Raw genomic sequence first — 26,275 nt, 5'->3', positions numbered from 1 at the left:
TGCACCGAAAATATGGAAAGTATAGAGGATAACCCGGGAGAAAATTATCCGGGCTGGATTATAGACCGTTACTCTGATTCATTTATTATCCGGCTACCACGTGCAGGCCACCCCTCGTCCCCTGTGCCTAGAGGCCACCGGGTTTGAAATATAGGGCATCGATAGAAAATTATCCCAATCGATTATATCGAGAAGGGCGCGAGGGGCGCGACGGCGTTAACGCGATAATTCGATAAACGGGGCGCAAAGTGATTTCGTACATAATGACGTGGCTCGTGTATTAAGTTGCCGCGACGCGGTAATGCAGAGAAAGTGTTTAAACGGTCAGTGACTGGCGCATAATCGAATAACTTGTGCCCGGGCCGTTGCTACTTTTCGCCAACGGTCGGCCTTTAACGGCTCCTAAAACTGTCCGGCTCGTTGGCCGCGATTGACAATAGCCTGGTAATTTACCGTATAGAAGTTTCCCTTTGACCCGGTACCTACGCCGGCACGCTGCCCGAACCCACGAGGAAATTGTTTAAATCCGCCCGTGTCTCGGCCGGCGTTTTAATAACCGAGTTTAAACGTTTTCGATGCACACAAAGCCGACTCCAGTTTTTGCCAGCTTCGGCGCTTATCGAACAATTTGCACGCGCGGGCTCCGAGAAGAAATCTGACCGAGATCAGTCTTCATCCCCGTTTCGACTTTGTTGCATTTCATATTTGTCCTCTCTTTGGACTCTCGAGTGTTAGAAATTCAAAATTCCCGGTACCGAGACCAAACTTCTGTCAAACTCTAAGATTAAAACCCTCTACGACTATTAATTTAAATCGATCCAAAAATCCACGAAATAAGATGGCTTTAACAAGTGGCTTTTAACCGGAATCGTCGAATCCACGTGGCAGCTAATATCTTAAATACGTCGGGTTCGAGGGGTAATTAAAGCACATTGAAGTAGTGGATTGAATGGAAGCCGAGACACATAGGGGGAAAGAAAGTTTTCCATTAAACTTGGCTCACTTGGTTGGAAGTCGGTCGACTTGCCGTCGAGGTTCGAAGCCGGAAGTGCGCGATAAAGCGTGTCCTGGCGAGGAACAGGCGACGCGTTATCGCTGGCGGAGAGGATGATCCGGGTGGACAGGATCGGGGATTACAGGGCCGGCTGAACGTTCGCGGAGCGGCCTCTTAACGGGACACCGGAAGTGCAGACGTACCGCGTTTATTCCTCGTTCGCGAGACAGAGCCAGCGTCGCGGAAGCTCGGGAAATGGGTAGAATCGTGACGATAAAGGCGAAGGAGGAAGAACACCGTGACGTCTACCGCGTCTTCAATCGCAGTTCCGACATCTTCCTCCAGAGGGCGAGAAACTGTAAAACCTGTCATCGTTTGCTCGAACGATCCGGGGAATTTTCTTCGACTTTTCGAAGAGAGAGTCGTTCGAATTTTCCAAAATTACGATTTATCCTGCGTCGGTGAGAAACTTTGAGAATTTCTTCGGAAAATTGACCCCCGGAGGGACGCGTTTCCGCGCGCGATGTTGACCTCTGCCCCCGCGGCGTTAATCGGGAACTTCTTTGTCGCGCGAGATTAGCCCGAATCGCGGGATTTATTAATTAAAAGCCGGCGCAACCGGCCCGGACATCGCGCAGCACCGACTAACGACCGCCATAATTACTAGAAATTCTAAACTAGAAACTCGCCAAGTTAACTTTATCCGAATGAACATCGGGCATAAATTCGCTAACCTTCCGCGAGGTGTACACGAAGCCCTGAGGTCGATTCGCGAAGGCTTCACGACGACCGTGGTATACAGGTTCAGGAACGTCAGCTTCGCGGATATTAGACGTCCGAGACGCGAACATGGAACTCGCGAGCGTTCTTCAAACGATAATCTCGGCAGTGGCCATTATCCCTGGCCCGTGTTACGTAGGTCCAGCCGGCTGCAATCCCTCTTCCATTCTTCCCTTGTTTTCTCTCGTCTCTTTTCCTTGCCGGAGATGCGAGTGGGAGGAAGGGGGACGGAGCGAGAGGCAGTAGTAGAGCGACGCGATACTCAGACAGAGTGCTCGCATTATTTCCGGTACATCCGTGCGTCCGTATTCAATAGCCGACCGGTTGGTAGGGCAGCCGACTATAAAGATATTACTTCCGAGTGTCCCGTGTATTTTTCAGGATAGAATTTCAACAGGAGGCAAAAAGGCTGGCACGGCTGGCCGATCGGAATGTCGCGCGGCTACTCGGCGCCAGCCTCGAAGACGACCCCATGTGCATCGTATTGGAAAACGGCGAGTACGGGGATTTGAATCAATATCTGCAGAGCCACATCGCTGAAACGTCCACCGTGCACACTGCTAAGACCCTCAGGTATGGCTAATTACGATGTCTCGATGATAATCGGTAGGGGATGAACCAGACGAGACGTAGAGGTAATACGGGCTTTTACTTTTCTATCCGAATAATGCATGCACGTGATTAAAATTCGATTTTACGTCTTCTTCTCTGTACGTTCAATGGCAGAAGCATGGAAATTTTATTCTATTATTTGCATTTATGGTTTTAATAGATATCGTTACCGGCTCTCTTTGGCAGAGACGAATGGAATAATTCTTTTTCGTTACTTCCGCTATTAATCGACGTGCAAATATAATTCGTATGTTTTATTACAAAATCTATACGCACAGTGTTCTATCGCGATACGAAATTACGCGCAGAAAATATTTGTAATATTAGATAAAAAGAAATTAACACGTTGACTGCCACGCGTATTTTACGTGGTTTTCCCATGGCGCGAACATGAATATTTTTTTTCGCGATGCATATTACGTTGAAATATTATTTACAACAGATAAGGTGAGTTGTATAATCGCGTTTAATGTATTTTTCGTGGCAGGGGTCAGGCGCTGTAGACCATTTTTGCCATTATCAATTGTTTAAAAAGCAACTCGAAAAAATATTTCAATTCCCGATTTTAGGACGAAGTTAGCGATGTATTTAGCGAAATGTTCTGATCACGAAGATTGCATTTCATCGAGCAATTACGTACAGAAAAAACGTCGTCGCGAATTTAAAAAGAAACCTGGAAGTGTGCGAAGTGTAAGGCGATTTTGGAAAGCGTGCTATGAAAATAATTCAAATCGGCTAGGAAGAATGAAAGCAAAGAATTGTACTAAAAAAGTGACATATTGTGCCGACTGTTTTGGTTCACCTTTTCTTTGTATAAATAAAATTATTTTCGCATGTTCTGTATGGCATTAATTTCTTCGAACCATTATAGTAACAATGGTACTATTTAAAAATTTATCAGTATCGATATTTACTCTAATTATGTATTTTTACTAATGGTCGCGTCACCGGTGACCCCCATGGCAGTCAACGTGTTAATTTAACAATTGTAAGAAAGACCGTAATGTCCAGGTATAGGAGAACAAATTCGAAATATCGTCGTAATCGAATGGCACCATAAAAGCGATTCACCGATCGCCATAGTCGTCATAGTTGGACGCACGAGTCCAATTTTTTCGACTCGATCGTCCCCGGGTACGTCAATTCCAATCACGTTGGTCTCGCGCGCGCGCGTGCAATCCGCTGATCGCTGGGAAGTGCTGGAAATACGAGAAATCGGCTGAAAATGAGAGGTGAACGACAGAGAAGATCATCGATGCTCGTGACAGCTGTCGGCCGGCCGTGTTTTTCCCGTGCGTTCGTTTCCGGTAGCTGCTGCAAGAGAAACGACCGATAGAGCTCGTTCACCCTTTGTCTTCGTTCAGGGACGGCGAACCGTATCGATCTACGGGGGTCGTGGCAAATTTCCCTATCGATCGACCCTTTAACAAATATTTCTCTGCTCGCGTCTCGCGAGGAAGCTCGATAACTTCGTCCCGCGAGTGTAAAGGGGATGAACATCACCGGAAGTGTCGGTAAGAAAGAGCGCGAAAGACTCGCGATGCAATGGAAAATGGCGAATTCCATCGCGGATGGCCCAGTCGTTTTTCCATTCACGCGGCCACGCGGAGACCGAAAATAAATCTGCTCGACCGCGTAATCCGCGGGCGAGCGCGAAAGTGTGAACCGGAAACGGGATTCGCGCATATGTGTACCAACGAATGAATATTTCTCTCGGTTCATCTATACTATCCGTGGTTAGAAACTTGAAATCGCGAATCCTCGAGAAAATAACCGACAATAACGAGATTACGAAATAAAAACACGCAGGATACGTGTACGTTTAGCTTTTTTCGAATTATAATTATTACGAGTGGAAAGAAAATTAAAATCGATTGGAGAACCGATTATTCGCTATGGAATTCCTCAACGATAAAAAGAAAAATCTGTGAATGGTTTATTCTACTTTATAATCGCTGCTTTGAAACCATCATAAATTTAACACTAGAACTAGCAACCCAGTGAAAATGACTGGTCCCAGAATTTTCCTTTTTGCAATCACCGAACACATACACACCTGCTTTAAGAATAAAATTGGTGTCAACTCGTATTAAGAAAGAATTGTAATCAATGTATTCACTCGTATTCATCGTACCGCTGAAAATTACTATAATCTGGGCACGTTATGGTTAGATGCCCAGTAAAGATCGGTAGTTCCAGTGTTAAAAGATTCATCCCTGAAGAGGTTAAAGAAAAATGGAGAAGACACTGTACGTTGCTGGTAAATTGGCGGCCATCTTTATAACGGAATAAGTCACGTCAGAATTCTTCCTAACCTATATTAACCTTTGCAGTCGACATACTTTAATAATTTAAATATAATTAATACAAAATATTTCGAAAAATATCGTCGTAAAAAAAGGAAGTCTTCGAGTGCAAAGGGTTAAATAGTCTACGCCAATGTTACGTCTCGCGTTCACTGCCCCCTGTCACGGGGCCCCATATAATCCTATTTATAGAAGTGACACGTCCGGTCAATAACGAAAATTCACGTGACTTATCTTTACGATTGTGCCGGAGAAGGTGGACCTATTACGCTATGACTAATCAGATCCACATTCCTCTCGACTTGCCAGCCACCTACAGTCTCCATCCGCGCCTGAAACGGCGGATAACGAGAAAAGAGAAGAAAATGGCGGACAGAAGCAGAGGCGCTCGGTCCGGCCGGCTTTCGTCGTTAATGCAAATGGCCGACGCGTTGGTCCGTGCTTTAAAAGCGTCGTCATTTGCGGTATTGCCAGCCGATAGGAACGACGCTGGCTTCGTGTACGGGACGCCCGGGTTGAACGTGTGCACGCGGCCACGTACACGAAGCCGGAGTTTCCCGCGGATGCGAACTTCTGAACGGAACCACCTCGTTCTTCGTGTTGCAGTTTCGGCACGTTGGTTTACATGGCCACGCAAATAGCATCCGGCATGAAACACCTCGAGGAAATGGACTTCGTGCATCGGGATCTCGCCACAAGGTAACGACAGACAGTTTCTCGTAGATTACTTTAAGACGAACTTGGTCGATCAGTCATTCCTCTTCGACGGTCCTGGCCACCGTTGCTCTCTGCCCGTGCCAGGGCAAACGCGTTTTCTACCGGGTCTCCACCATCGGAGTGCCACTTTTGTTTGGCAAGCAGCGCGGTCGATCGCCGTACTTACTGTCCGAGGCAAACTTCCCGGGCTTGCTAGTCGCAGCAAAACTGTGGCCATAGTTTTGTCACGTGTTCCGTCGAATGCTAACGATCGACCAGAGTTCCAACGTCTGACTGCTAATGCACGCGGAGCTTAAGGCTCTCGAGTTGCGCCGGTTAATGAACTTTCCACGAATATACTCGGTGACCGTTGCTCGACTCTTGCAAATCTCGTAACTTCCACTTTTACCGGTAAGTATCGCGTGCTTTACTTAAAGAAAATGGCGGTACTCGGGGAAGAAAAGGTACCATGACACGCTGGATTTACAAATGGCGGTGCAGTGTATCACTCTAGATCACGAATACACGTCGATTCCTTTATTAAAGAGTCCCGTTGCTCCTTGGAGATAAGAAATAAGCTAAATCGAAGACTCCTAAAGATATTAAACAAATAGATGCTTCGTCAAAGAAGAAGTCATCAATGTATAAATCTAGGGGAGGCCACAGATGGCGACAAATGGACCAATTATTCCCGTGACTAACGCTTTCTTTGATCTCAACTTCCTTTCGACGCTGTTGGACGCCAGCGTCACGTCGTCACTTCCTGATGGCATTTTAAGGAGGAAGTTTCTCGAGTTACGACTCAGCCGATCTCTAGCCGAGGTCCTCGAGGCCCCGCTTCGACGAGGAAATCGACGCGGACGTCGACACCGCTGGCAACTCGACGGGACGTTCTGCGTGGCAGGGCCGTTAAAATGGAGCAAGTGGACCGGAGGATGGCTGGGTCACGTGTTCGAATTATTAACTCTAATCATAAACTTTAATTACAATGGCTCGAGGCGCGGCCGTCGCATAAACGCGGAACGCGCGCGCGGCCTGTGGCGGATGAAATTAATTGCCCGTTGATTTATAGAAACGAGTTTTCAGCGGCGCGAGCACGCTCAATAAGCGACCAACCGGTGGCGAACGGAACGGCGGATGAAAAATATACTTCCCAGTCGTTTATCCAATCTTCCTGCCTTCGCTGCCATTTTTTCCTCCCACTTTCCCGACGAGGAAGGCACTCGAATGTCCCCGTTTGCACGAACTTGGATGCACAAAGTATACACGCTCAATTTACATTAAAATCTCTCAAATTAGAAATCGTGTACTCAGAATATTTCGAAATTCAAATACTCTTTCGGAGTTTAAAAATATGTCGATAGATGTACAAGAACATGGAGAATACTATGACTACAGAATGTACCGAATTATTCCAAGAGTTCCTCCCCTTTTCCCGACTTGGAAGACACCCGATATACGCTCAACTTACATTAAAATCTCTCGTATCAGGAATGGTATACTAAGGATATTTCCAAATTCAGATACTCTTTTGGATTTTAAAAATATGTCGATAGATGCACAAGAGCATGCAGAATACTATGACGACCGAATGTACCGAATTATTCTATGGGTTCTTCCCCTTTTCCCGATTTGGAAGACTCCCGATATAAGCTCAATTTACATTAAAATCTCTCGTGTCAGGAATGGTATACTAAGGATATTTCCAAATTCAGATACTCTTTTGGATTTTAAAAATATGTCGATAGATGCACAGGAGTATGCAGAATACTATGACTACAGAATGTACCGAATTATTCCAAGAGTTCCTCCCCTTTTCCCGACTTGGAAGACACCCGATATACACTCAACTTACATTAAAATCTCTCATGTCAGGAATCGTGTATTAAAAATATTTTCAAATTCAATTACGCTTTTGGACTTTGAAAATATGTCGATAGATGCACAAGAGCATGCAGAATACTATGACGACCGAATGTACCGAATTATTCCAAGAGTTCCTCTCCTTTTCCCGACTTGGAAGACACCCGATATACGCTCAACTTAGATTAATATCTCTCGTATCAGAAATTGGATATTAAGAATATTTTCAAATTCAATTACGCTTTTGGACTTTGAAAATATGTCGATAGATGTACAAGAGCATGCAGAATACTATGACGACCGAATGTACCGAATTATTCCAAGGGTTCCTCCTGCTTTCCTGACTTGGAAGACACCCGATATACGCTCAATTTACATTACAATTACATCTCTCGTATCAGGAATCATGTACTAAGAATATTTTCAAATTCAATTGCGCTTTTGAACTTTGAAAATATGTCGTTAGATGTACAAGAGCATGCAAAATACTATGACGACCGGATGTACCGAATAATTCTAAAGGCATACACATAACCGAGTTACATTGCCCCGCGGCGAGTCCAAAATATTCCGGTAATCCCGTTTGAAACCGGCTTACAAAAGCTCATTAACATAGATAACGCGTCATTAACATGCTCATGGTCCATCAACGTCAATCTTCCCGCGCCATTCTCAATTATTCCTGGATCCCGTGGCACTCGGAAAATATTTCCCTGCCAGGGTGTCTTTCGGGAAGGTATTAATCGGAAATCTCGCGGTGAACCACGAGTATGGTGATTAGGGCGTCGAAGCACGAAGCGAGGGGACATGCTCGGGATCTAGGCGCGGTGGCTCGAGGATCGCCGCCATTTCGTGTCACAGACGAGAACGAATGCCTGAGTGGCGGCCACTAAACCTCTTCTCGGTTCGACGACCGCGCGATAAACGGACAGAGTCTCGGCTCGGAATCGGCGCGAAACGATCGTGGTTCTTGACAGAAGTCGGGGTTCCGGTGGTAGCGAGTTGCTTAAAAGCTGCACCCCTTTCGACGCGGTCCTCCAGAGTGCATCGTCGTCAGACGAGGCTTCAGAACGCGCGAAAACGCGCGAGTGACGGCGCCGGAGAGAAGAGGACTGCCTTGAAAACGGTTTTACCTCGAGCTATCGTTTACCGGCTTTTCGGTGCTTTAATCTTCCTCGCCCCCTCCCCCCCGTTCCCCATCGGAAGCGCTAATTAGCTTGTAAATACCGGAGTGAAAAAGAGTGGAAGAAAAGCAGATTCGCGGGAATATCGAGACCAAGTCAGCGACGTTGAGGGTACAGCTGGGAGAAATTGTTTAACGGATTAGGATGAAGTATGTTAGGTAATTAGGGGATAATGACAGCGCGGTGGTAAGTTCGCTTCGCATCGTCGATTCGCCACGTGTCACGGGGGAAGACGTTTCCGGTGGCGGTTTCTTGTTAAATTTAACGGGCTTGCCGGAAGCTAGCTTTCCGTTTATTTACGTCGTGGTTTAAACCTCCGTACCGTGGGAAGCGTCGGAAATATTTATCGGTTTTACATGCAGCTTGCTCGTGTTATTCCGTGATGCACGGTGCTTGCGATTTAGAATTAACTATTTAACCGAGCGTCTTGCAACTGTCGATCGCTGATCGATGGAAGAGGAACCGTGTAGGTTCATTGCAATCATTGATTTCTTCGCGGTTACGTGGATCGAGACGCGAGATCAGGCGCTCGTTTAGGTCTCGAGGTCTTATGCAGGAAACATACAAGGTTCTTAGCAGTAACGTTTTACCCTTTGCACCCGAGAGTCGCCATTTAATCAGATACTAATGACCCGTGTTAATTAACCCTTTGCACTCGACGATTTTTTGGGTAAAGAAGGGTACGAGCTGAAAAATTTTCTGCTATAAAGATGATGTTTTTTGAGCAGTAAATAACACATTGTAGAAATATTTAATTTCGATACCTCGCACACTCTTATATTATTTTTAATTTTATATATTAATTAATATCGTGCTTCGAAATTTTATCAAATAGCGACTGAAGGGTGCCTCTCGAGTGCAAAGGGTTAATTAATACATCAAATTTTAAATTACCCAACGACGCGTAGTAAGTAAAATAATTCTACGTCTTAATTTGTACGTCATCATTGACTTTATAGCAGAGAATCTTCGAATTACTAATTTTCTGTAACGAATAAATTGTCAAGCGCAAAGGGTTAATTGTTTTTGACATCAGGATACGTGATAGCTTCGATCAGGTCGAAGTTCTTGGAGCAATTAACCCTTTGGATTTGAAGACTTTTTCGCAGCAAGAGAGAAGCTATAAAGAAGACTATATATTTTTATATCTATATAGAGAGAAATCGCGTATAAATTACTGCGCAGAATTATTTTATTCCGATATTCAATGCATCGTATTATTTTCAACAGGGGACTAAAATTGAAGTGCAAATGGTCGAGTGTCTCATAACCTAAAGCTTCCTCAATCCTAAAAATCCTTTATCAAAAGTCACTCGATCACTAAATACAATCAGTATCAAAAAAATTGTTTATTAAAATCCTAATGAAGCTACTAGACCCTAACCTCCACTGTAATTATATCCATTGTTCCAAGGTTCACCAAACAACACGTGACATTTGCGTTCCTCTTCCTAACCTCCAAAACAGTTAAATCTTTAACTAGAAATATCAACTGACTATATGTAACCTAAATATCACGTGCATATAAGATCACGATTAAAATCTTATCAAGAACCAGCTGCATATTTCTATGCCTACGTCTAACCTGGTAATTCAACTGTCAAACAGCTGCCAATTTTAGCACTCTCCCTACTTCCATAAACCAATTTAAAAGAAACATGGAATATTCGAAAATGTATCATACGGTGGCATCTGCATCGCGAGCTTTAAGACAGATCACTGTGGCAAGCAGCGTGCAACGCGTATGGATGCTCGGAGTAGCGCGTCCTGCTTGGTGATCCAGCGTTGATCCAGCCTGAAGGTCGTAAACAATCCTCGCAGCCGGATTGGCGACGATACGTTCGCCTGTGTTCGAGTGTCTGGATAGGGGAGAGCGGAATAATCCACTCGGCCTCGAAGACGGATTATCTGCCGAAGTCCAGTGTGTCCTCTCGTGACGCGGGGAGGCTCTATGGCGGATAAAAGAACCGTTGGCTCGAATGGGAGAGGACCGCTATGCGGCTGGTTGGGGAAACAAAAGGACGAGCAGCGGGGAAATAAAACGAGACTCTTTTTCGACCAGCGAATATCCCGAGTACTGAATATTGAAAAAGTTAGCGCCGCTAATGTGGGTCAGCTGAAAAGCATCGGCGACTGTAGCCGCTACTGCGCCAGCTGTCGTAGGGAATGGTGAAAAAGAGAGGAAGAGGGGGAAAGAGGAGGAAAAAAATATGAAAGTGGAAGGAGAAAAGTGTGGTTATATACGAATGGAACGTTTTATGGGTTTGTCGTAGAAACTGCCTGGTGAGCCGCGGTTTTTGGGTGAAAGTATCGGACCTGGGCTCCGGAAGGAACGCCTACGCAGCCGACTACTTCCGGGTCGAGGGCCGACCTCCATTGCCGATCAGGTGGATGGCCTGGGAATCTATGCTGATGGTAAGTCGTTAATTAGCCGTTAATTCCTATCGGAGATGCTAACTAGTCCGAGTATCGGCCTCGCGTGCAGCCAACTCGCGCGCCATTCGATAAACCTGTAGGGACACACCTAATTTCCTAGACAAAGCCTTCACCAGCTACGGGCCTAACCGTTTTGGGCCCGTAGCAAACGAGTAATAAATAAATCGCGCGAGTCACGGCTTTCCTCCACTGTGCGTCCTAACCTCACTTTTCATCCTTCGGGAAGGCTGTCACCAAGAAGGCGTCAGTCCCCGGAGCAGTCGCGATAGACATTACGCAGAACCTAGTCCCATTACAGTAGCCGTGACAAATAAATATTCTACGTCAACAGAATCTTCATTTTACCCACGTCACCTCTTCGAACGGATCTCTGATCGACGAATTGCCTGTTTTCCTCCTTCTTATCTCGTATTTTTCGTTCTCGAAACTTTATTTACGATCAGAGGCAATCGCGTTAGTCGAGCTGTCTGAATTTCGATTGACAGACACCAGACGCGCGAGGTCCGCGAGTGTATCTGATCAATCGATCAGACACGACCAGGTATCGGTTCTAATTAAATCGACTTATCCTTTATTACGTTCTCCGTTCTACCGTGCGATGCAAATATCGGGTGATAAATCGGGCACGTGATAAATAGCCACTTGCCTCGTGGACGATCGTGCAACGGTCATAGACCGAGGAGAACCGGGACCAACCCAACTGGAAAGAACGCTACGCGACGAGCAGCGCGCCACCTGGTGTTTCCACGTGTCCATAATTCCGTAATTGCAGAAATACTTAGGATAGTTAACGGGTTAGGAGAGGGGAAGCGAATCAAGTTTGATCGCGACAGACGCCACAGAGCAAATTGTAAACGATTTTTGTCGCGGGAGTACGGGTGGAAAAATAAAGCGAGCGCGATCGAGTGGTTTTATTTCGTGCCGGGTTCGGTCAGTGATATTTAAATGGACCATAGCTACGCATCCGCGCGATGAAACTCGGTTTGGCTTTCGCGAATACCCGTTGTTTTCACCCTCTTCCCGGGGTCGGAATCAAAGCCCGGCGCGTTTCACGCTTCGGCCGATGAAAGTTCCAATTTTTTCCTCCTCTTTTCCCTTCCCCTTTTTCCTCTATTTTTCCCATTCGCTCCGTATTTTTGTCCCGTCAATATTTGCGCGAAAGATTCGCGGGATCCCTGTTGCGGCGAATTGAAACAACAGCGATTACCGTTTAATGGCCAGAATCCTGCGTCGCGTCGACCCATTTCGGCTTCGAATCTGCCCCGATCCGCCCGGGATCTGTTCTAACTCTCCTCCTTGTTCGGCAACCTGTCCGCGCTCTGATCCATCCGAGGAACTCCGAGTGGATTCGAGCAGTCGAAGCGGGCTCTCGGTCGGCAGCTGCCAGATTAGGTCACATTACGGGGCTAATAACCTAAAACGTTCGCGTTTCGATGGTCCTTTAACGCTCGTGCAATTTAATCGACCACTCCGCGCTATGAAAAATTCCGGATAATCAGGGGCAAGTGTTTAGAGAGGGAGAAACGGATGGAATTGAAGTAACGGAAATTACCGCGAGTTTGTTCCCAGCGATGAAGATTTTTGCCCGATATTTCCATCGACCCGTGTTTTCCTTCACCTAATTTAGACGCGCTCGCAAATATTTACGGCTTGCGCGACTTCGAAATGTCTCCGCGAAAGAGTTCAGGAACCGGTCGCGGTGTCCGCGATATTTTTAAAGCTCGGTTAAACTATCACGGTGTGCAGTTCGCGGTTGGCACACGCTCGATAAAAGTAGCCGATAAACGTCAACATCTGCCTTGCGCTCACCGAGACGAGCTTTTTGACTTAATTTCTCACAGCGGGGTAACAACGCCTGCTACACCGATACGCCATTTTCCTCTAACCGGAAGACGCGCAACCCCGAACGACCGCATGATAACCCCATCACTTGCAATTTCGTGTTTGGCAAATTGACAGATTTTCGCTGAAGATGTTAATTGGTCAGATCAAAAGATTACCAACGTGAAAAACGAGAACGTAAAATTTGAAAATTGATCAAAATTGATTATTAGTGGATGAAATAGAAACTGGGAAATACGAAATTACTAACTTCTTAGGAGTTTTAGGTCTGAGTGCTGTCATTTAATGCAAGCTAAAGCTTGAAAATATTTAAGTCATCGTTAACATAAGTTTGTCTTCCCTAACATGGAGATGTTTGGAAGAAATTTGACAGGCTTGAAGAACAGTCAAAAACAGTAGATACCTATCTTTTTCTTCTTAGCTGTAGTAACTCGAGTTTAAAGGGGGAACTCGTCCCAAAAGATATAGCTAAAAATCTCTTTATCAAAAATTGCACAGTTGTTGACATGTCAAAACAAAATGCAGGAGTTATTAAGAAATATTCTACGATAGTTTTAGAAACTCGTTGATGTTTATTTGAAAGTATGTGGAGACTGTTTGTTTAGAAATTGCATGTTCCGTGTCAAGAACAAGAATAATGTAAAGATCGGATTTTTTCTGTCAGTCATTTCTCGGTTCGCGTGCAAGTTGTCTGCGAGTGACAGTCTGACAAACCGAGTCAATCCGTTTTTCGTGCGAGTTAACACACCCATTGGTCTTTCAACGTTGCTCCATTCCAGCAACGATCAAAGACTTTCAGCCAACTCGATTGGCGAAAAAATCGGCAAAGTCCGGTGAAATAATCCGCTCGTTAAAATCCAATTAGACAGACAACGCGCGAGCAAACTAGGACATTACTATCATAGGGCAGGCTGAAATGTCAATAAATCACGCGTTAGAAAATATATGCACCTTGTCGATAAGTCTGCCGGCAAACGAGTCCCGTCGATTAATCACGCATCGACAACTCCACGCGTGACATAAACGCGGTAAGAGTATTCGACTTGGAATTTTCGATTAATTTATTCGCACGCGGTGTCCGCGGCGCTGCGGAATAGTTATCGCAAAAGTAATACGAACCGGTTAGCATTCGCTTTCCGACTCGCCGGGAATGAAGTCGCGAAAATACGTTATTCCACGTAGCAACGCGCGGTTACGGCGAATTTATTGGCAGCGAACGGTATGCCGGTATATCAGTGTAACGAACGGTAGCGCGCTTTGGCCCGTGCCCGACGTATTTTATACGGTGTATCCTGTTTTTAATTTCTCGTTCGTAGCCGTCGATATCGGAACTGTCGATCCGCGAAACCGCGAAGCATCAGCCCGATAGAGCTGTCTGCGGTCGCGTGGCATTAACGAATCGGGGCTTATTCCATGTTACCCCGCGCCTCGCGTCATCGCGAAACCCGTTAAAAGTCCCGGCCAGAGAACGCGAATTCGTTTTCGATGTCGGATCCGAATATTTTCCCTGCTTAACCGGATCACACGGAACAAGTCGGCTCGTTCCACTTGCCTCCCGTCGCGATACCGAACGACTCGCGTGATCGAGCTTCATCCACCGTCTGTCTCAACTTGGCAGCTTCTAGATAGCAACGTGTCCTTTCGTATCGCAATTATTGTTTGCGAAATTGTTCGCAATTCAACGATATGTCAAGCCGATCGGGGTCGCGAACATCGGGTTCCCAGGAGAGTGTGTGGTCTGTAAGGTTGTAGGTTAAATGGATATTTAGGAGACTTGGCAACTTCTAGCTGTGCTGAATTATCTGGAGAAATATATGCTTGTTGGTATTGTTGGTAAGGAAGATGGTGAGCTGCAATTCGTCGATTATTTATGTGAGGATTATTGATACGAAGTGACACTAGTCGACTGGAATATACTAATCTCAGCGAAGGTACTGCGGTATTCGTGGAGGAATTGACAGTCGATTGATGAGACTATTAAATTAGGCTACCAGTAGCGCGAGAAGTATGAACGAGTTTCTAGAATGCGTGGAATTTTTGGACCCTTGGCAGTGTGTAGCATGAGTGTGTATTTATCTGAGGATTTTTGACACGAAGTGACACTATTCGAGTGAGATATACTAATCTCAGGGAAGGTATTATGGTATTCGTGAAGGGATTGACAGTCGATTGATGAGTGTTTAGAACGATAGGATAGTGGATCGAGAGGGTGATTAAATTAGGCTATCAGTAGCGCGAGAAGAGTGAAGGAGTTCCTAGAATGAAAGTGGAATTTTTGGACGCTTGGCAGTATGTAGAAATGAATATGTATTTATCTGAGGATTATTGTCACGAAGTGACACTATTCAACTGGAATATACTAATCTCAGAGAAGGTATTATGGTATTCGTGAAAGGATTGTGAACCGATTGACGAGGCTATTAAATTAGGCTATCAGTAGCGTGAGAAGAATGAACGAATCCCTAATGAACGTGGAATTTTTGGATACTTTGCAGTGTGTGGTATGAATATGTGATGTACATGGGTATAAAAAGGGACGTCAAGGGATTAGATCAAGAATATCAAAGAAGAAAGTAAATATCAAAAGAGGGTATCATAAGATAGTCGTTTGACAGCGGCTAGCTAGTCATGAGTTGATCATAAGAGTTGCGCATCGTATAGTGAGTTATATCCTAATTAAAAATATTATTTTAAAAAAAGAAAGCTCTATTCTCACTGCACCTATTCTTCCAATATTACACATCGATACGACCTATTATATATGGAATTTTAACCCTCTGCACTCAAAAGTTTCATCGTTAAGAAAAATAGCAATTCGAAGATCTTCTGTCATAAACTCGAGGTTATTTTTCAAAATAATGAATGAAGAATTGTGTACAAATTAACACGTAGAATTATTTTATTCCGATATTTCTCGTTTCGTTATGATACCTTAAATTTGACATATCAATTAACACCGGTCTCCAGAATTTTATTAAATGGCGACAGAAGATTGCTTCTCGAGTGCAAAGAATTAAATTTTCAGTTCAGTATACTGTAAAACGAATACACGCAAAGATTGCACGTTTGCGAAGAATGACATTGCATATCCCAATGCAATGACTCCATGAAAATAAGTATAAAATGCAAAATGATCAGATTTTTCGCGATTCTTCGATGGCGCAGGTATTTCAATTCTTTTTATAAAGAGATCGCAAGGAAAGGAACGTCGATATTTACGAAATCCCTAAAAATTCGTACCGTTTTGAGGGTCGAATGGACGGCTAGCAGCGCGCGGGGATTTTTTGGTGTCTGGCAAAAGCTCGTCTGCGCGACAAGTGGAATAAGCCCGTTCGCGATCAGACACTCGACGAACTGCTCGGTTTCGGCTTTACACAGAGGTTTCTGGGATCAGGAATATTTGGTGAGACGCGAGTTTCGTGTTAATTGGATGCATTACAGCTGCAACTGCCAACGCTAGTTTCTCTTTAATGACATATCTCCACGCTCTAATTGAATGACAGGATAAACTTAATATCCCATTTTTCTTGGATTCCTCTTCCCTGTTATCCCGATTAATCTGTTACAACGGTGTCTTAAGGATTATATACATTAAAATTGAAATTATTTCAATTTTAAATTAGGAAAACTTTCGCGACACATTCGCGAATATATTAAACAGTGTTTCTTTGTCCCCAAGAGTTTTTCCATAGCGTCACAGATAGGGGAGATATTTAAGTTCCACCCTGTATAATTATACCCCTAATTGAATAATGGGCAACATTAGTTTCGCTGAAGATACGTGCATCTTCAAATGCAAATATAAATGCAGGAATTAAATGGACGAAGTAATACATTTAGCAAAGTGCCCATTTGAAATTTGAAATATTTAAAGAAGGAAATGTGACAATAGCGTAGAGACAGGGTGGTTCTTAAATAATAGAAAACTATTTATTAGAAATAAAATAATAATAATACAATGTGCGGCTACGGTAAAGACTACGAATATATATATAAACTCTTACAATTACAACTAACAACACAATTACAACATCACTGACCCACCATAACTGTCTCTCAAGAATCGTCCGCCAACCATTATCGCCTTCTTATATATATTCCTCAAAAACCTCCCCCAACATGACCAAATATGGTCATGCTAAGGGCCTGACGCATCGCCGGGGTTTTTCCGAACGACCTGACCCTGGAACCCTCGGCGACTTTCCAAACTAAAGTCACCAATACACGAGGTGGAAATTCTGCGATACTACAAATAGTATTGATACCTTTCCAACTAGAAGTAAAGTATAAAATATACATCTCTTATTCTTTATATTTGCCCATCAAACAGTATCCCTAGATATACAGCACAGACCCGGCCATCGTCAACCGAGGATTGACCGCCAACAATATCCTACATATACGTTTTTAACAATTGCCAAAAGGAATATTCCGAGACCAGTCCTCTTGACAGGATTGCTGGTTCGTTAGACAGTAAGGACGTTCGTCTTGTCGCGAGTTGCACGGGTTCTAGTAGCTTCGATCGACCCATCAACACGGACCCATTAGCATCGGAAATCGCGTATGAATGAAATCCGTGCAGGAGCAAATTGATAGCTAAATGGTAATTCGACTAAATGGGAAACGAGCGGACGATATAGTATTTTGCCGGTCGTTCACGTAGTCATTTCGAATTGACTGCGTCGTTAATGTTTCATTATTGCCATCGTTTATCCGTCCTACGCCATTGTGCCCGCGTTAATGAAACGAGCTCAGGGTTGCGTGCGTTCGCCGGCGCGCGTGCGCGGGCCCACGAAACGCCATCCCGAGAATTATACGGCATTAGCGTCGATTTAATGATTTAACGTTCGACTTTATTAAGTTGAACGCCGGCGCGAACTAATGTCCCGCGATTGGCCGTCGTAAACTTTACGACAGTCGACCTCCGCTCGCACTCCAACCGTTCGCGTTAAAGTTAATGCGTGCACGCGTCGAGACTCCTGCGTTTTCCGAGCTTTTCGGTTGAAAGATGCACGCGAGAAGAGAAAAATTCGTACGAAAATGTGGAAAAATTTACCGACAAAGATATGATAGACAAGAAGAAGAAAATAATCCAGATTTCGTATTTATTTCTTCCCTGAAGAATTTACAGGGATCGTGTTTTATAATTTTATTGTACGTAGTACCAAATACTAATGTTCTATATATATGTACTATGTACGATAAAATTATATACAGGCGGCCCTCGACTTTCGCACAATTCGCTATTTTGCACATTTTTAGAAATTCAACTTTTTAATCCTCTGCGGTCGGATGTACCCTCTCAGGGGACATCAGACTAGCCATCAGACCAGGGCCGGCGCAGCTTTTTGCGGGCCGGGTTCAAACAAAATTTGCGGGGCCTAATGCGCATTTTAATCCAAATGAAAGCACTTAACACGCCTCTTTAACTTCATTATGTATACATATTGATAAATAAATACTTTAAAACACAGTTTTTGGTGCATATTTTTTACATCCCTCTACTTTCGAACATTCAACATTCGCACACACTTTCAGGAACGAATTATGTGCGAAAGTCGAGGGCCCACTGTATATATATATAAGATAAGACGAATGTCCTTACTGTCTAACGAACCACTAATCCTGTGAAGAGGACTGGTCTCGGAATATTCCTTTTGGCAATTGCTAAAAACCTATCTGTAGAATATTGTTAGTGGTCAATCCTCGGATGATAATAGCCGGATCTACGGTGACCTGTTTGAAATTTAAACGCGTGTATGTGTATTCGTCAATCTGTTTGATTAACAAATATAAAGAATAAGAGATGTTATTTTATTCTAAACTATATATTTTATTAATAAATTACCACCACCAGTGGATTGGCTAAAATGGATTGGCCACTCTGGACGCATCCCTAAACTTTCACTCGACTCTACCATAAATATTCTTTGCAGTCAATCCTCTTGCACACGGTCACTTTCATTCTAAGCACAGATACACTTGACATTCTTTCAGGGCCGTACTTATTGCAATCCTACATATATATATTGTAGAGATTGACGGTGATCGTAATTTATTATTAAATTATAACTGTGTACGAATTAAGCATACGAATTAACTCTTTACAAGAATCTAGACGAATTCTCAACTTACCCCCCCTTTGCACTCTACCATTTTTTGGCTGAAGATGAGTAGGAGTTTAAAGATCTTCTGCTATAAAGCTGACGATATCTTTTTCCAGCAGTAAATAAGAAATTGTATAATAATTAACATGAAGAACTATTTGATTTCTATATCTTAAATGTGACATATTAATTAATATTGATCTTCGAAATTTTATCCAATGGCGACTGAAGGGGGCCTCTCGAGTGCAGAGGGTTAATACAGCGTTCAACTTCACAACTGAATGACAACTCAATTTGTAACAACTAATTGTCTACGATTAAAATTGTCCTCCGACCACTCTTAATCTTCTTTATATATTTTTTCCACCATGCACACGTTTTTCAATGCCTCCCTTAACATGACCAAATATGGTCCGAAATTGGGTATGGCCCAGGATTTTTCCCGATTGATCTGGGCCTTGCTCCTTCGTAAAGCTACGCGTCCACGGTGGAAAATTCGCGATACTACAATATATAAATATTTGGGGGGAAAATTGTATTTAGTCATTTTAGCAAAATTAATTTGAAGTTCAAGCTTCGGGGACTGCGTGTTCTACACCTGTGCCTTATAAGTTAGAGGTTTGCGGGGTGGTTAAGTAACGATCCACGAAACGATCTACCACGATGTTCGACGGAAGATAGCATGATGGAAGGATGATCGAAGGCTGTCTAGTAAGATGGTAGGGGAACTTGATTGGCTCGTGGTTCTCCGCGGGAGGGAACAGGAAGATTAATCGATCTTAATAATAATTTCTGGCTAGCCGAGAGCGAGCTGGTCGGGAGCTTGTAAATTTGTAAATTATCTGTTTTTAACGTACAAACAGGCGAATTAAGCAGCGTTAATCCGGCGTGAAATTATAAACGAATGAGCGGAAATTATAATTTCGGCAGAGTTTAATGTATGCAAGCTCGTCGCGATAACGAAGCTCCGATGAAAAATTAAGCTCTCGTTGATTCGCCCAACGATCCCGATGCCCGTTTAAACTTTTAATTACACCGCCGCGTCAGCGGCTAATTACGCGACGCATTAATCGGCGTAACGATTGTTTTAACGATCCTGTCCGATGTATCGCGTCCCGCGCACGCGCGTCTGCTCACCGCGTAGTCATAAGACTTCCGGTACACGCGTGATCCGTAAACTGGCTGCCGGCGCACACGGCGTTCCCTTAAGATGGAGTAGTTCCGTGAAATTGCGTAACCGAAGCACTTAAGTTGCAGTAATTTCTCGCGAGGCAGCGATACCACCTGGCGGGCTCGCTGCCTCGTAAATAGATTTCAACTTCGAATAGCATTTACGCGACAGGCTGTCGAGAAAATTCGTCGTTCGTCGCGTAACGCGGTGTATTTTTTCCATTTTCGTCGAACAAATCAACGGCAATTAAAAATTAAATCGATCGTTCGTTCCATTTGCCTTTCGAACCATTCGACATGTCACTCGCTTTTCCATATTACCCTATACGCTGTATTTTTTCCCTGTTTTCTTTTTTTTTTTATTTTTTTTTTTTTATTTTTTCGCGTGCGAAGCTTTTTCGACGACACGATGATGGATGTTTGGATTTTGAAAATATATCGATAATCGCGCGTTTAACGATCACTGACTATGCACACATCCAGGGAAGACACACGTCGAAGAGCGACGTCTGGTCCTTCGCCGTGACGCTCTGGGAGATCCTGAGCTTCGCGAGGGAGCAACCGTTCGAGGAGCTGCCGGATCATCGCATCGTCGAGAACGCGACTTATTTTTACCAGGAGGACGATAGAAGGGTAAGTACCCCGCGATACCTTCCTCTCCGATACACCTGCTCTAATGAAAACCACGAGCATCGTTAAATACCCTTTATACCTTCTTCATCGCGATGAATGCCGCCATTCAACCTCTTCGATCCTCTTTCCCGATTCTTCCAACTTTTCCCCGCCATATAATTATTCCCATTCAGTGGCATCAATGGACCATGTCTCTCACTGTTCTCCAACTAAATAAACGACCGAATTTTAACCAAACTTCGAGCTACGACTCGACCCTCCGCATTTTACTTGGCAATTTTGTAAAGGCCGGTGAAAGCCAGGCTGTTATTTAAAATTAACAAATTTTTTGACTACGCGATAGATTGGATCGGACTATGATTATCGTTGCAGATTATTCTATCGTTGCCAAAGAACTGCCCCAAGGACATCTACGAGCTGATGCGAGAGTGCTGGCACCGGAACGACGTGGACAGGCCGAGCTTCCGCGAGATCCACATGTTCCTGCAGCGGAAAAACCTCGGCTACAAGCACGCCGACACGAACGACACCTGATACAGAGAACTAGAAGGCTGGAACCTCATCCGGCTTTCTATGATCGGCGAGCTGAACGGGAACTGGTGGAACTGCCCATCCACGACCAAGCTACACCAAGTCAGACCAAGTTAGTACACCAAGCTGATCCATCGAGTTCCAGGCGACGAATCGTCGGATACGAAGGTAAATTAAATGGTCGATCACCCGGTGATCGAGGATCTTCGTCCCTCTATCGACGATCCAAGTCAATTTGGAAACTGCACGTTTCCACTCTTTCAACCGCGTTCGCCGAATAGTCTGATTTCGATCGGTGTCCACGAATTTCCCGTCTTTCTTTCTCCGAAGCGCTCGCCGATTTTTCCTCGGCCTCGAAACGAGAGGACAGATTCGCGATCGCGAAGCACGACGAACGAGCACTCTACCCGCGTGAAATCATCCGGAGGACGGTCCCAGCCGTCGCGACGTCCGATACGAAATGGAACGTTCCCGGCGCGGGCCAATGGGCGGAAAGCACGTTCGATAAATCGCACACACGCTGTTCTGAAATTGATACTGTCAGCAAACAAGCTTATGACACCCGCCGCAACGGCACTCGCGTCACGTTCAGAATACACGTGGCCCGGACTTTGGAAAATCGCGCAAGATACGACAAACGCTTCCACCGTGGCGAATCATTCCCGGAAACTCTTATCCTCCTCTCTTAGCGTCCGTGCGCGTTCCCATTCGCCGCGATTTCTACCCCCGGTGTGATCGAGTAACCGCTTCCAGAGTTGGCAAAGTTACGAAGATGGCCGAGAAGATCGAGCGCCATCGGAACTTCCAACCAAGATGGTCGATGGATGGTCGATCGTTTCGATTCGATAAATCGGGTAACAGCTTCCCTGTCTTCACCTCGTGTGATAATTCCTATCGCGTCGAGTGATCACCGACACGCGAGGATCGATCGACTTTCCGCCGTATCGCGACTCGTACTTCGCGGAGGGGGTCCGTCTCGGAGGACACTTCCGGTTTATCGATCGGGTCGAAATGGAAAGCATAAATGTAAGGTAAGCCTACTCGGTGCTTTTTCGACGAGACTTCGCTGGCCGGCGATCGAGGAAGGAGAAATTCGGGGAACTTGCGTCGAGATTAAATCGAGGCGCGAGATTACCGATCGAGTTTGCCGAAGATTCGGAGATAGAGTGTTCAGCTGGGCTCGTCTTAAGAGAGGGATACAATGGGGGTGAAAGGAATTCCTGAGCCGCTGGCTTACGTTTAAGTTCCCTGAAACTACTAATAAGCTTAAGATGCGCTTAGCCAGAGTGCATAAATGTTTGACAATACCACTAGAGGTTGCAAGTATAAAGAAACAAAAAAGTTCGTATATATATATAAATATAAATATATAAATATAGCGTGTAAAGAGATGTTAAAGGGTTTAACCGATAGAGTAAAATTGATTAGAGAGCTTGCATTCCCCTCGGCGGTCGCGCGGCGTCGTTTCCCGCCATCGTTCGATCTATCGATTCGACGTGGTCGTTCCGCGGGGCAAGAACGAAAGAGAGGGTGGATGCGAGGGTGGTTAAAAGAAGGAGAGAGAAGCTCGCGTGACCTGAAGTTACGTTTATAGGAAGGAATAGACACGGTCCATTTACCCGCTGGATACGCCATTGCTCGTCTTTTACGGCCGAATTTTTACCCGATGATCCAGGATCGAGAAGGGTTCTTGCGAATAATCCGCCATCGATTTTGCATTCCGTAACCGCTGACGTTTCCCCTCTTCTTTTATTTACTCGCCAATACCGCATTCGCCATAATGTTCTCGAATTTTCTTCCAACATTATGCCATTAGACAAATTTCGATTATTATCTATCATCATCGGTATTCTTTATTTCTCTGCCGCTCGGCTTTCAAGGGGTAGCATAGAGACACGCGATAGGAGTATACGCGAGTAACGAGCAAACGTTTATCGGATACGTGGACCGTGAACAACGTGGAACAATGAGAAAATTTATAATTGTTAGAGCGAATTCGCAGGCGACATTTAATAGCAGACGGTGACAAAGGGGTAGGATAATAATAAAGAAATTTTCCCGATGAACGCTGGAATGGTGGCGTACGGGGACGCTAGATCGCGCGATAAATCCACGCGTTGTTCTGAAATTTATAACGTTACTCAGCTAAAGCAGTCACTCCGGTGGCCTGCGAAATATAAATCGCCGTAGGAAATGTAAGTGATAAATGTGCACGCGACCGAAAGTGGCTCGCGGTAAGGGGACCATCGATCGGGGCAATTATTTGTTATCCTTTCTGTATGTACGTAGAGCGCGAAGAGGAAAAGAACGATAAAGGATCGGTTTATCGGGAGAGAAATTAGAAAACGAGCATGGCCCCTGCCGCGCGGAAGCCACCCTCGGCGCCGTTGGAATTAATCGAGGGAGAGAGGGGTTGCATTTTGAGTATGAAAAGTCTATGATATCGTCTATGACGCGACGTTGGTAATTTATAATAGTAATCTAAATTAAGATCGACGACACTAAGAACTACTGCCATTGTATTACCGGGAAACTGTATCGCGAAATCTTCGAATTTCCCTGCGACGAGGAGCGGTGGAATTTTTCGTTCCACTCGCTCCGAGTCACGATTAAGATTAATAAGCGTTGCGAGAAACAATAATGGAGGAACAATAAAGGGACGAGGAGCGTTAGGAGACGAGGAGAATCCTCGATCGATCGCGCAGAACTCGAGGAGTCGCGTGGCAAGAGGATCGATGTACATATCCACTTTGACGAGCTTAACGAATTATATCGGTGGGGAATTTTAATTCGACTTCGTGGATCGTCTTCTGCGCGATCGAACGAACGACAGGTGCGCAGACCTGGCTACAAATTGAACGGGAAGAGTAGAGAATTGGAGGAATTGATCGGATCGTGGGAATCGAACAGAGAATTTTTACCAATTTCTTCCTCACTTTTCTTTCTTCTCCTTTCTCGATTATCCACGCGACTATTATCTCCTTCGTTTCAGCCCGATCTTCTTTCATCGCTGATTCCTCGTTTATACGAATTTATTTGAATTTATGACGCTTCCTGTTCGATTCACGTTCGATCAATAGAGCGGAGAAAAAGCGGGCTCCTTTCGCGCGATTAATTATCGAAATTGAAATTATCGATTATCCGATAGAGCGAATATATTATTAATTAAGGATCGAATATCACGTATCATTGACATATCGTTCGTTTCAATGGGATAACGTTTATTCTGGCGAGGGGCGCGAAGGGGCGCGCCATCGAGCTGAAAAATTGCTCGAACCTGAACCCGAACGGGGCAGCTTTATCGCTTCGTTGATGTTTCCAAATGGTACATATCTCTCGCGTAATGCTCTCCGAACGTTTCCGTTTGCGGGAAGAGCCTCGTGTGTTGTGTGAGCGGGCTGAGCGAGTGCGAGAGTGACCGAGCGGAGAGAAAGAGACAGAGGCGCGTATAAATAAATATATATATAAATATAATATAAATATTATATCGAAGATCGTTGAGGGTTAAGCGACGAGGGTTAAGAGAATTCATCGAGCCAATCGTTTCCATTGTAGCGAGAATATCGCGCGGCAAGACACTTTGTACAGTTTGTAATAACATGAAATCCAGGGACACGCGAAAATCGCGCCGCCATCGATCCATCTAAGAAGAGAGGAATAAAGAAGAGAGAGAGAGAGAGGGAGAGAGAGAGAGAGAGAGGAGCGAGAAACCGAGAGAAATCGTACTATTAATCGTTCCCGCGACGCGGTTTTATTTTTCGAAAGAGACGAGGTCGGGGCCACGGACCGGTTTTAACGTTTCATCGTCTCCGCCTTCGACTCCTCCGAGCGTAAAAAATACAGCTCGGCCATTCGCGTGCCGGCCTCGGCAGTATAGTTTATCGTTCCTCGTTTTTATTTCAACTCAGACGTAACGCGCCGCGCGGTAAAAATTATTAGCGCACTCCGCGAACCTGCTATTTCGACCTATTTTATTGCCAGGTTCATCTCGCAGCATCCGCGAGGATTCAGCCGGCGAAAGCGACGCGAAAGATTCGAAGATTTTGTAAGATAGAGGAAAAGGAATAAGGAAATCGACGGGATACTATGATTCGAAATTTTAAAACTGGATAAAATTACTATCCTAGTTAGATTAGTAATTTTCTGAGAGTCGAGGGAAAGGAATATTCGGGAATTCACGCAGAAAGCAGAAAGATTTTCGTGTCGAAATGCGCGCGAAAATTTGAAAGAAACAAAATTTGGAAAACTTGGAAAGGAAAACGTTCGAAATTCTCGCGAGTGCACGAAGGAATTTTGGAATTTTTATTTGTCGGAGTACCGATAGACTTTCTAGTATTCGACTCTCGAAATTTTCGTTTTAAAATAGACGCGAATACGTGGAAAGGATGTTGAAATTCTCACGCGTATATGAAGGAATTTTGAAATTCTTATTCCTGGGAGAACCGAGAAATTTCCTAGTTAGTCGCTTCTTGAAATTTTCGTTTCGAAACAGGCGCGAATACTTGGAACGGACGTTGAAATTCCCGCGCGTGGATGTAGGAATTTCGGAATTCTTATTTGTCGAAGAACCGATAAATTTGGCAATACTAGCTTTTCGAAATTTTCGTTTCGAAACAGGCACGAATACGTGAAAAGGACGTTGAAATTCTCACTCGTACGTGAAGGAATTTTGGAATTCCTGTTTGTCAGAGAACCGAGAAATTTCCTAATTAGTCGCTTCTTGAAATTTTCGATTCGAAACAGGCGCGAATACTCGGAAAGGACGTTGAAATTCTCACGTGTACATGAAGGAATTTTGGAATTCTTATTCCTGAGAGACCCGGTAGATTCCCTAGTAGACGGTGCTTTGACCGGTGCCGGGCCCCGTCTCTCCTTTGCGAACGAGCTTCGTTTTTCGCGCGTACTCGCGCAACAGTCGTGGTTTTCGTCGTCGGCTGAGTCCGGCGGTCGCAAACAAAAGTCGGAACACGGAAGTGGCGCGTACACGGGAATTCCACGTTTGCCGATGGAATTTAATATCCGCTGCCTTCGTTATGAAACACGATCGCGCTTTTTCTCCCCTTCTATCGGCCGCGCGTGAGCTTTTGTTTTTGCAGCCCTGATACAGGCGAAACATCGAAT

General features: G+C 44.7%; 1 protein-coding gene across 1 annotated transcript in view; it reads left to right on the top strand.

The window, feature by feature from the left end:
* Nucleotides 1-21,186, top strand: part of Ddr (discoidin domain-containing receptor 2) — a 145,226-nt gene extending 124,040 nt beyond the window's left edge. Inside the window, exons 13-17 of the mRNA XM_017904179.1 lie at nucleotides 2,156-2,347; nucleotides 5,299-5,391; nucleotides 10,709-10,850; nucleotides 20,474-20,623; nucleotides 20,996-21,186. Of these exons, the coding sequence (XP_017759668.1) occupies nucleotides 2,156-2,347; nucleotides 5,299-5,391; nucleotides 10,709-10,850; nucleotides 20,474-20,623; nucleotides 20,996-21,157 (739 nt within the window). The 3' untranslated portion in view covers nucleotides 21,158-21,186. The remainder of the gene's footprint in view (nucleotides 1-2,155; nucleotides 2,348-5,298; nucleotides 5,392-10,708; nucleotides 10,851-20,473; nucleotides 20,624-20,995) is intronic.
* The last annotated feature ends 5,089 nt before the right edge of the window (nucleotides 21,187-26,275 follow it).

The sequence above is a fragment of the Eufriesea mexicana genome, unplaced genomic scaffold (assembly GCF_001483705.2).
Source record: "Eufriesea mexicana isolate 0111107269 unplaced genomic scaffold, ASM148370v2 scaffold2818, whole genome shotgun sequence".
NCBI classification, from domain to species: Eukaryota; Metazoa; Arthropoda; class Insecta; order Hymenoptera; family Apidae; genus Eufriesea; species Eufriesea mexicana.
The sequence above is the reverse complement of the archived record's forward strand: the minus strand, read 5'-3'. Positions and strand labels throughout refer to the sequence as shown.